This window comes from Linepithema humile, chromosome 1 (genome assembly GCF_040581485.1).
Source record: "Linepithema humile isolate Giens D197 chromosome 1, Lhum_UNIL_v1.0, whole genome shotgun sequence".
Lineage (NCBI taxonomy): Eukaryota > Metazoa > Arthropoda > Insecta > Hymenoptera > Formicidae > Linepithema > Linepithema humile.
In genome coordinates this window covers 2,116,714-2,129,329 of record NC_090128.1, presented here as the reverse complement: position 1 = coordinate 2,129,329, position 12,616 = coordinate 2,116,714, and the positions used below count along the sequence as shown (strand labels likewise).

The window sequence follows — 12,616 nt, the reverse complement described above, 5'->3', positions numbered from 1 at the left end:
ACAAAATGAGCAAAGGAGTCGCAAACAAGGAGTGATTTCTCGAAGTCGCGAGTGCACGAGAAACGTGCGAAACGTTACTGAATCCGCGCGAGGAGAGAGATGGAACGAGTGATATCCTGAGGAAGAAAGGAGACAACATCGCAGAGTGATCCACGATCTTATTATCGTGACCAAGCATCACTTCGTGAACAAGAGATCTCAAGCGATATGTATGATGAAAACAAATATTCTTTACACTGACAATGAGATTCTTCGCTGCAGGCTTCCCACGTGTCACGCTCCCTCGCAACATCGCCCGATCGTCCGTTGAACAATGAGAGGCATATAAGGTTGAGATTGATAACTCATTTGATTTAACGACACTCGACGAAATGACGTTTATTTTCCGCATTGTAGCAACTCGCTCGCTAAAGCACTCGTGGCTCAGTACAGCCGGTACGCGTGGATCTTTTCGCCGTTGTGGTACGTCCTGATGTGCCTGTACGTGTTGGAGGACTTCCGGTCTTTCTTTCCGCAGTAGGGACATTGGAACCGCGGCTCCTTCCCGCACTCATACCTGTAATGTGTCAACATGTTGCCCTTCTTACTGAACGAGCTTTGACACATCGGACAGACGAATCTCTGACCGCGTTCTTCGGACGCTTCTTTAAACTGCGGACCCCGGCAATTCTTCCGCGATACTGAAAAAAGAAAGAAACAGATCGGGAGATCGAGATCAGTAAAAATGTCCAAAACACATCGACGTTCGGAAAAACGAAAGAATAGAAGAAGAAGGAACAGAGAGACAATTAATCATTTGTCGACACTTAATCTTGAGAGTTCGGTTTTCTACGGAAACTACTTGGTGCCATTAATAAGATAAAAGGAACGACAGTAAGAAGAAAAGAATCAGTTTCACGGATAAACTCCCTCTCATCGATTTGATCTTATTCAGACCGATCGAATTATTGAACCTGAAAAAGAAAAGTGTAATGTCCAATCGCGTAAATTATCATCTTGAAACTTCTTTTTTTCCTTTCTTTCTTTTTTAAAAAATCATCGACAGGAAATGTAAAAGGGTAATGTCGTTATCTCTGCTGTCAATATAATATATAAACAACAACGTTTATTGCTCAATTGTAAGGAGATGTCATTACAAATCCGCAGAATGTATAATTTGAACTTTGTTAAAACCTAGTAAAGTTCAGTATTTACAACATTTTTATTGTTCAGTAACAATTTTAAATTAAAAATATACTAATTATAGAAATAATGGTACAAATCATTTGTATGCACAGCCAAACATAAAAACAACTAATTTCTCTAACAGCATCGAGGTATTTTGACTAATCAGAAAAAAGAAAATCACAAACACAGAAACGATAAATATCCTAAATTCTATTCGAAATAAAAACTAAATAAAAACTTAAAAAATATATCAATTTTTCGCTAAAAATATAAGTTCAATAATTGAAAAAAAGTATATCTCGCATATTCAAATTTAAAGCCAAAAATAAAAAAATATTACAGCCCATAACAAAATTACAAACAAGTAAATGCACATTATGACACACATATTACAAAACTTAATTTATCACGACAGACAATTCCTGCATTATTAAATTAATTAATTGTTAAACTATTTAACGTGTTTATTGTCGGCAACCACATTAAATCAATAAAAATTCAAAATCCAAAAAATTCTATCGGAATGCACACATTCTATAAAACACTGTATTTATATGTAAGTGTATATACGAAAACAAAAATAGTAATTGTGATCACAAATTAGAAAAAAAAAAAAAAAAAGAAAAAAATTCTTTTCGTTATCGCCTTTAGCATCTCTATTGCAAACGATCTGGCTTGAAGAATGGCATATGCTTATGAATTCTTCGCACGTGCTTGTACACATTCGAGCTGTACTTGGACTGGTAATCGCAGTAGATGCACCGGAAGCGGCTCTCGCCGCGATGATGATCGCCGCGGGAACGATAATGCCGCACCAAGCAGTCCTTCGTCGGAAAGCTATGAGTCGCAACGGTCGGACCGGAGCAACGAAGGCAGTTGGACCAGTCGTTGTTGTAGGGCATGGGTCTACCTGGAAGAATTGTCACAGGATCAGAAGGATTAAGCGAGCAGTCGCGTTCGAGCTTTTAGCGCTTGTAACAAATCAACACCTCGACATTTCAATAATACACAACACGTGTGACTCAAACATACTCCGATCTGGCCTAAACTGTTGATCTGGAAGATATATTTATCATCGTTATGGGAGGCCCTTCAAAAACACGAGTGATTCATGAGATATTGAGTGAAAACACAAAAAGCAAATCTACGTCGACGTACCTCGAGGAGTGAATAAATGCGACGTCGTTTTATGACGATTGAGAAGTGATTTAGAATTCAAGTGATCGAGATCGGCCAGAAATTAAATTTGTCGAAATGTCACTAAGGTGCTAGTATTTTCCTGACAAATCGTCCTACGACTACAGTTTATTTCAATCGGTTCGACTTATTTAATTGGATGAAAAAAAATGCATTCAATGGCTGAGGTGTTAGACATAAAAAGGGAATACAACATAAAACACGTCATGCGCTTCATAATGTGGTACAGTGGTACTAATCAAAAGTTCAAGCAAATCTCGTAGCAACAGCTGGTTAATTAAACATTCCTCGTTGTCATTTAATGTCATTAATCGTTCATCAGTTACAAAACATGTTTAAATGTCATTAATCGTTCATTAATTACAAAACATGTTCAAATTACATATCTCGATGAAGCATTACTTGCACACGCTGATCAAGCATCTTTGCATTCGAATTCATCTTTGGTGCGGAATTTTTCTCTTGTCCGTTTCTCTTTCACAAGTAATGCACGAAATTCTTTACAAATAACGCAGCATAAGACAAAGTCAGTACATATCATATAAAAATTGTGCAAAAAAAGAAGTCGATATAATAAATCGTCGCGTACGGCATTACTGGACATCGTTTTCAGTAATTCAATGTATTACGCATTGAATTAATAGCAGCATTTATGCTGCGATTCTTTACTTTATCAAACTAGAGCAATTTTGTTGATAAGCAATTACGTAGATATAAAAAACGTGATTCTTCTTGCTTGCGAGGATGAATACGATACATAAATAAAAATAAGGAAAGCCGAAGTATAGAAACTGAAGAATGCCTTAATCAATATTTTCATTTTCTTCTTTTATCGCCTAATTGTTGATAATTTTACAAATCAAATACATTTAATTAAACTCAAAAGTAACACAATTTCTTAAAATAAAAATGATTACACATTTACGTATTGCTTACAAAGGGAACACACAATTTCTTCGACGTGCTGTTACAAGCAGTCGCATATATGTTTAATACTTTACAATATACTATGTTTCGAAATTTAGACCACTGTCTATATTGTAAAAAAATTCAACAAATTTACACAAATAAAGAGATGAAAATTGATTTGCATAAATTCACCGAATTTTTTACAGTGTGCGCAACAAGAGTCAGCGCGGCAAATTGCCAATCTGATTCCTAGATTATTTTCGTCTACGCATTAAGTTCTTCATAACACAATACTTATATTAACTAAATAAATATAATAACTAAACTATATAACATATTCTGTAAATATTACATAACACAATATAGTAAAAGTATAATTTTATCACAGAAACATGTTCGGGTATAATTGCTAATTTCCTATTATTTGATTACTCTTCTTAACGGCGAAAAAAAACTATTTGGATTCTTGCAATAAAAGCAGATAGCCACAAAACACAAATAGCTACGATTAATTAATAGATAACTCACTCCATAAAATATGAAATTCTTCAGTTCTATAAATATTTAATAATTATCTATTTCTCTTCCTCCGCTTGTATTAAAAGTTTCTGCTGATATTTTCTTACAAAAAAAAACATAAAATTAATCATATTCTATAAACAATTTCATGCAACGTCAATCGAAATTTATTTGGTATTTGCCGCATTTTCTTCTTTCGAATAACAAGAAGGGAGGAAGGTTGTTTTCGTTGAGGAAGATGCGTCTAACTCTGTCAGTCGATGTGCGTACAAATTAGGCAATATAAATCAGTCTCCAAGTCGCGTGTTTAATACAGCTTGATAAATCGCAGCTCCATGTCGTGATGCTTCGCCCGGATGTGCCTGTATATAGCCTGTGTGTACTTGCTACGCATATCGCAGTGCGGACACTTGAAGCGCGGCATGTCGACGCACTCAAGCCGGTAGTGACGGCTCATGCCGCCGGAAGTGTGGAAGGTGCGCGCACATCTGGGACAGGCAAAGCCGCGCCGATTCAGGGAAGTCTGATGAAGTCTCAACGTGTGCCGTGGACTCCGCACAGCGCCGTGATACTTCTCCAGGACGATCGGCCTGAAGTCTGCAAGCACAAACAAAGACGGGGGTCGTATATTAGAGCAGCGAATGCGCAACCGACACTCTCTCTCTCTCTCAACAGCGGGAGAATTCGAGAAGCAACGGAGAGGACGGAGGATCGCGCAGGAATTTCGAGATGCCTCCTCGTCCTCGAGAGCGATCGAAGCGCTGCTTCGATCTCATCTAGACGATCAGAATCTAAGCGTCTCTCAGCAGAGATTCTGCAAGACAAGTCGGACATTTTGGAGTGGCAAAAATCATTTCAATTCTCAAATAATCGCATCGTCTAATGTATTATCGAATAATCGTCGTTACAACGCAACACGTTGTTAAATCGCTCCTCGGAGCTGTGTTTCGATTTACGATCTCGGTTGAAACGACTTTCGGTACGACGTGGAAAAGTGAACTTTTAAGGAAAGAAACATTCACTCTCCTCCGAGTGCACGCAAGAATAGAAAGTATCGCATCACATATTATTCTGTCTAATTGGTTATATCGTACACGTAAAACGCCGGCGCGTTCGACCGCGGACTAGTAGAGCTTGTTCAGCGTCACTTCCTGCCCCGGATGGATCTTCCTTATATGATTGTAGATCGAGTGGGACCACTTGCTGACGTGGCCGCAATACGGGCACTGATAACGCGGCAACGAGTCGCACTCGTATCTGAAATGCCGATACATCGAGTAGCTCTGCGAGAAGGACTTTTCGCACTTCGGGCACTGGTACTTCCGGCCGGAAGTGATCGCGCTCTCCCTCGCTTTGCGCAGCTCCTGCTGCTGCTGCAATGCTTGCTGAAGCAATCGTCGCGACGCCGTCCGGGATCGCTCCCTCTCCGCCGTCGCCGCGTCGTCCCACAATTCTGAAACCGATGTCATCTCGCGTTAATGATTGCTGGCACGTTCACACGCAACTACGAACGCAAAAAAACGCGAAACAAGAAAATCATTCGCTATTGCTGAAGAAATAAAAACGAGATATTCGATTGTGCAACGCGAACGGATGCGGCAACAGGCTGCACTCCTTCCATCGATTAATTCATATTTTCGAAATTTCGAGCACGAATGTGCTTAGCGCGGCTGTTCCTGTAGTCACTCTTTATTTTGCGCTTGATATTTATTTCAATTACCGCACGATGATCGATTGTGTCTTGCTATTTGTCGACGATGTGTCGCCTAGAAAAAGAGTCTGTAACGAGACATGTCGATTATTTTTTAGCACACACATTTCTTGGTTCAATTCTGATACGAGTTTCACGTGAGATTTACCTCAAATTCGCCGCCAGTTATGCTAGGAGAGTAAATAGGAGTTTCTGCATCATGCGTTTGGCAAAATCTATCGATATAATCTGCCAACTCAATATTATTATCGAAATTTAACGTCTGAATAAATGGGAGAGTATCAGATTCTCTTGCTCTTTATTTCTTCATTCCACTTAGAAATGTTATATACATTATAATTTAGAAACGCAATAAAAGAATTTACAAAAGCTTCGGCTTCCAAGTAGAGATCGCGTGACTTAGCAAAGATAAAAATATAATACTATAAATAAATAATGTAAAAGGAATCGTACATTAAATAACGCAATAACAGGATTGTACACAATTGCTTTAACATCTCACACGTTGAAAAGTCTGCAAAAAAATTATTTTCTCAATACACTCGTGAGATCGTCATTTGTATAAGACACAATTATACATACGTGATTCATCTCTCTCTCTCTCTCCCTCCTCTGTCCATCTCTCATCGGTCGCATGAGAGACACACTTTCGAATAAAAGCTCTCAGGCTTAAGTCATACAAAGGCCACGTAAACGCAAGCGATTAGGAACTTGAGAAATAAAACTTCTCCGGGACTCCAGAAACAGAAACCTGTCGAATCCGACAAGCTTCGAGACGTCCAGATCCCTGCCTAGTTTCTTCAAGTCGATCCTCGCGGCACAGAAACCCGCCGCCGCCTCTCAGTAAAGTTTCACAACAGCCACTTGCTCCTTCGAATGCACGGTTCGGATGTGCTGATAGATGTTGGACGTCTTCTTGCTGCAGAGGTTGCAATACGGGCACTTGTACCTCGGCGCTTTCCCGCACTCGTACCTGAAGTGGCCGAGCATGGTGTCCCGTCTGCCGTAGCCGTTGTTACAATTCGGACAGTGGAACTTGCCGGTGTCCGAGTTGTACTGCTGCACGTTTCGTTTCTTCGCATTCTTCTTCCAGCGCGTGGTGAGAAGATCGAAAAGCCTTCCACCTACAAAAAACGGTGCGACGGTCAACATCGTTGATCCTTTGACGGCATCTGCGACAAACGCCTCGGGATTCCATGCAGAAGGGATATTCGCGGGGAAGAACACGTGAGAAGTAAAGAAAGAAGAAGAGAGACAGAATGGACGAGAAATGCACAAGGAACTCGCAGAAATTCACAAGCCACGTAAATTCGCAAGTCCTCGCTTATTCGGTAAAAGACTTTTATTGAAACATGAAAACAGTCGCATATTCGTTTACTTTACATGACTAAGTACATCCTCGGGTGATGAGATATATACCCTTGATATTATTCAGCAGATAAGCGAAAAATTTTCCGCAAAGTTATCGTTAAAAAGGAAATATTTACTTAAAGAATAAATATTTTCATAATATTCACAGAATTAAGAACGAATATGCACCACAAACTTTAAGCACGCCATCATTAGAAAAACATTTCTGATGAAGTGTCTTAAAGAATATGATCATCATATAGAAAAATGACCTATTATTCGATTTTTCATAATAAATATTGTCTAATAACTTTGTGGAAAATTTCTGACTCGCCCTCGTATTATTTTCAATAAAAGTACACCTCCAACAGATTACACGCTTTAACATTTCTCTCTATCAATATCGCCGTCAATTCGTGAAGCTGACGATCGATATTTTAAGCTCGATGTCTTCAAAAAATAGTTTATAATTTTCACTAATGAAGTTCATTTCGCAATTTCAATAATTCTCATTACGGTTTCAGCGCGAATGAAAGTACGTAATCATAATTCGTGCAATTATACTCAAATTCGCGGTCGCACACAACGTGAAACACGTAACAAGTCTAAAATAATAGCTACCACTTCTAAGTACCGTGTTAAATAAATATATAATATTCAATCACATAACATTGTTCCGCAAAACTTTGTATCGTTCGAGTGTGAAGCGGAATATAAGCGTGCGTGCGCGCGCACGTATAAAACACACCTCGATCTTAGAATTAATATTCAATCGGGAAAAAAAAAAAAAAAAACAGGTACGAAGGGACGACATTCTAGCGACGAGCGCGTCGAAAAATCTCGAGGAACAAAAGTCTGAAAGAAGAGATGAAACCCGTCTCGTCTGTTCGCGGGGCAGGAAGAGAACGCGACGATGAGCGCGTGAAGAGGCGCGCGATACGCGCGTGTTAAATCGACGCTCGCGGGTTCGCGCGAGACGCTTTCGTTCGCGCGTGCCGTGTCCGGCCGCGCGGCTTGTCCTAGAACAGCGTGTTGCAGATCACCGGTTTCGACGGGTGCTTATGCCTAATGTGGTCCTGCACGTTGAACTTCTTTTTGCTAAGCTTGCCGCAGTAGGGACACTCGAAGCGTGGCGGTTTGCCGCAGTCGTACTTGTAGTGAGCGGTGACGGCGCTCTTCGTGGTGTAACTCTTGCGGCACCGCGGACACGGATAGCGGGTCCTCGTCCTTCTCGAGCTTCTGCCGCCAGGATACGCATCCTCGGGCCACGGGAACGGTAGAATTTGCAGAAACGCTGAAAAAGACACGGAAGCGCACAATTAGCAGCGCTCAAATTTCCGCCGCGTGTTCGGGATAAATTCGCGATCACACACGCTCTTCTTTCTCTCTCTCTCTCTCTCTCTCTCTCTCTTTCTTTCTCTCTTGTTTTCTCAAGCATTTTAGAATAGCATTCGTAAACTACTCTTGTAAAGTCTCGCGAGTTCAGAGAACTCGAATGGCAAACTACTCGATACAAACCGATGAATACTTCAAAAGTTGGTCCAATTTGATAAACTACAATAAACTACTTGAATTTTTATTCAACGGAAATTATATCTCGAAAATAATTACTTGGAGAAATTATCTGGGTTCCGTATGACTCTCCAAGAACAAAAAAAAAAACATAAAAGAAAGAAGAGCTAAGGGCAGATGTCGGAGCGAAAAAGATTATAAATTAATATGAAAAAACTACTCCACTCTTCTTCTTTCTCTCCTTAAGTACATATATTTATTCCATATTAATTTGTAATATCTCTTGCGCCCCGATATTCGCACTTGATTCTCTTTTCCCTTTCTCATCTGAACTTCATTCTCACGTGCGTGAGAACGGCACAACACATTGTGTTTAGTAAGAAACGAACAAATAAAGCGGTTAGAGGCGTCTTCAAGCTTTACACGGACATACTGTGCGGCAATCGACCGATCGCATGTCGAATATGATAAGGGCCAGATGAAACGTGTCCTCTTGCGAAGACAGAGTGTTAGACACAACAGATAATCGCGCGACTGACTACCTCAAAACTCACGGCATAAGGTTGCGAGCATTTCCGCAAGTTAATGTCTGCGAATAATCCATTGCTATCATACACGTCTAAAGACGGCGTTTCTGTAAAAAGATGCACACTATTAATAAAATAATTGCAATTCCAATGCCATTTCAATATTCTGAAAGTCACATGTACAAAAGATCGATCTTTGCGTAGGAAACGTAATATAAAAGATTGAAAAAATTAAACAAATATTTAATCAATTACCTATTAATATTTGCCAACTTTATGTACAAAGAGTACACAAGTCGAAGACAATTTCTATATTTTGTGCTAAGATGGAAACTTCAAAAAAAAAAAAAAATCGATTAAAGAATTGGAAATTGATCATGTTGCGTGCAATAAACTTCTTTATTGAAAGTAGGCGAAATCGTTTGGAGATAACAGCGAGAGAACTCGATGGAAATGCCGTACTGAGATTTATTGCATTTTTAATTTAATTTTAATGAAGTCTAACGAATGTAAGCCTAAATCCAGAATGTTTGAGGCGTATATGCTTGTAAACGTTGTTTGATTGCTTGCTTTTCATGTCGCAGTAAGGACACTGAAATCTTGGTGGGATGCCGCATTCGAATCTGTAATGACGCAACATGTGTTCCGCGCGCAGATATGTCTTGTGGCATCTCGGGCATGAGAACCTGACAAAAAATTCATTATTCTATTTAATTCCGATACTTTCTATATCATTGAAAAGAAAAAAAAAAAACAGATTTATTAAAAAATAAAAAATAATCAAAATAAAAAAATAAAGTAAAACGACACTTGATCGCAAATTTCACTTTTATATCGATGAATAAATCAATAATTCTCACCTCTTAATATCTTCAGCAAATACATTTGTTCTGTTTTTCGTCAATGAATAATTTTGTTGTCCGTAATCCCACATTGACTGTTCTTGAACTTGTTGAGACGCATTCAACATCGATGACATAAATGTCGAACCTAAAAGCAAAGATGAAAAATAACAGTGAAAAGATAACGTTTACACAACGCGCACCGATATTATCCGAAATAGACGGAAACCAAATACACCGATTACGACAGTTCAGTTTTATTCGTTAGTGAACATCACTCGTGCGCTTCATGCATTCATTGTAAAAGCGACGAACATATATTAATAACAATTATATGTAATATATATTAATAAATTAGTTGCAGGAAATCGAGCAGCCAATTAACGTCCCCAGCGCGCTATTGTCTTTATTCAATTGATATTGTCTTTCGAGCCTATTTACAAATTGTCTATCCGCATAAATTTGTACTTTGACGAATCGCATCAGTTCGTAAAAGTCGCACTGAATCTTTAAAAATTATTATCATCTTTTTTCACAAAAGCTATTTCTGAGAGAAATTTAGATTTCTTCCCTCAAGATCAAGTTTAAGGAGAGTGTTTAACATTTTTAGATTGATAAACAGATTCGTCGCAATAGATTTCGATAGATGGACTTCCTGTGCCAATAGATATAAATGCGATCTGCGATAATAACACAAACAATACGCCTCCTATAAAATCAAAATAACAGTAAAAACTTTTATTGAACAATTTTACATAAATCATCAAGATATAATATCAAATACAATAATAAAATTTTGTATTAAGATAGTTCCACAGCAGACGACAGTTTTTGTTTCACTTGACTGTATCTTTCACACGCAAATGTACGCAAATATACTTCTTGCCGCTGTCTTTCTGCTCTCCATGCATGATATTAAATTGCATGATATATCATTTTTGTCACAAAAATTATTGAACAATAACGTGATAAATGTTAGCAAAATTCAAATATGGTTCTTATAACAAATTTATCCAACTATATTTAATTTTTTGTAAATACTTCGAAAGTCCTTTTCCTACAATTAAACAAAATTGTCTGATTAGCCTACGAACATTGAATATGACATGATAAATAAAGGATATTTTAATAACTATGTGATAAATTTTAAAAAAATTTGAAATAATGCATACATTTATTTCTTAAAGTTTCAAATAAATCTGGAATAATTGAGAAATTGTTGGAACTACCTTAAAGTTTGCAAATTTTTGAAGCAATAATTAAAAATTTTTTTAAATACAATCATATGATAAAAATATATATGTAAATCATTTACAAAACTTTCATAGCTTCCAAGTCGTACGATTAGAAATCTGTAAATATCAAAATATTTGGTCATCAGATTTAACATTTATAAAAATTCAATTTCTTCTTTAAAAAATTATTTAATTACCAAATTGTGGTTTTGTCCAAGATCGAAATTAGACGAAAAGATGGAAGCGTACAACAATTCTTATCTGTTTGACTTTTCTCTACTCGCGACACATTCCACACTTTACACATATTCGCAATGTACTTCACTGAGAGACTTTCCACTGTTGGAAGATATCGATGACGTAGATGTCGTGATTTTGATGCTTGTTCTTAATATGCTTCCGTATGTCGGCCTTGACTTTGCACATGTAGTCGCAATAAGGACATTTGAACCTAGGCTGCTGGCCGCACTGGTAGCGAAGGTGGCTCGTCAGATTCCTCTTCCACGTGAAGACACTGCGACAATTCGGATTCGGACACGCGAACTTCGCGCAGCCTAGTCTTTTGGACCTCCAATATGCGGGCTGTTTGTTATCTGAAAAAGTAACAACTCGTTCGCGATAAAATGCTCGTTGCGACGTGTGAGAAGAAACGTGCGTGCCGTTTCCGAAACTTGACGAGAAAAGCATCGTCGTCAAGATTGCGAAAAGTAAAGTCTCAACGCTTTGATCAATTCAGGTGTAACATTTTCATAAGAATTTCTATTATTTTCTTCTTTTTTTTTTTAACAAAGATAAAATTGCACTTTTTTACTGCTTCCCTTGAATGTTTCTGTTCATGTAACCTTATTTTACATTTAAGAACGATTTATTTAAGCCGGACAACATTTTCTCAACAGGTGTGCTCGAATAAAACGCGGTTGTGCATTTGTTTTCATTTATTTATTCTTTCAGCTTGATATTTTTACGTATCTTTAACTACAACTTTGATCAAGCACTTAAGAACACACTTATACACTTATACACTTTCCAACAGATTCAACGTCGACAAACAATTGGCGCTGCAACGACACGTTCGATAGCACCTCATCTGTGATTGCAACTAAATACAGATCAAAGTCAACGTTCATATAGATTTACGAACCTATGAAAAAAGAAATTTATTTCGTGATAAATAAAAGGCGTGTAGTTATTCGAAGCGCTCGCCGATCACGTTGCGCTCACGGAGTCTCTTGGAGCAGATCGACGACGTAGGTCTTCCGGGTCTTGTGTCTCCGGATGAGGTGCTTGCTGACGTTGCCCTTGAGCTTGCCGTAGTAATCGCAGTAGGGACACTTGAAACGCGGCTGAAGACCGCATTCGTATTTCAGATGCCTCATCAGGTTCCTCTTCCAGTTAAAGACGCGGCCGCAGTTATGATTCGGGCAGGCGAATCTGACCTTGTCGACCTTATCGCCGGAAAACGATATGCTGAAGGCTTTAAAAGACCCATTAACGCCTGGAAGCAGAAGAACAGACAGGGCGTACAGTCAGTCCTGACGCAAAATCGTACGTTCTTCGGGCAAACACGACGAAGAAACTGTTTCTCATCGCAAGACCTTCCTCGCGAATCGAAATGTGCACAAACAGATAAAAGAAGAATGCTGAAAA

At 38.5% G+C, this 12,616-nt stretch overlaps 1 protein-coding gene across 39 annotated transcripts in view; it reads right to left on the bottom strand.

Annotated features, from left to right (window-relative positions):
- lola (longitudinals lacking) overlaps positions 1-12,616 on the bottom strand; it is a 205,232-nt gene that overhangs the window by 139,766 nt on the left and 52,850 nt on the right. Inside the window, exons 7-8 of one of the 39 annotated variants that reach the window (XM_067348274.1) lie at positions 9,753-9,882; positions 9,273-9,578 (exon numbers count right to left, since the gene is read on the bottom strand). The exons of 33 other annotated variants lie outside the window; for them this stretch is intronic. In XM_067348274.1, the coding sequence (XP_067204375.1) occupies positions 9,383-9,578; positions 9,753-9,882 (326 nt within the window). In that variant the 3' untranslated portion in view covers positions 9,273-9,382. Of the gene's footprint in view, positions 1-347; positions 681-1,085; positions 2,078-2,637; positions 4,390-5,784; positions 6,628-9,272; positions 9,579-9,752; positions 9,883-11,893; positions 12,465-12,616 lie in introns of those variants that run through there. 5 more of the 39 variants (XM_067348293.1, XM_067348294.1, XM_067348285.1 and 2 more) reach the window with 5 other exon arrangements.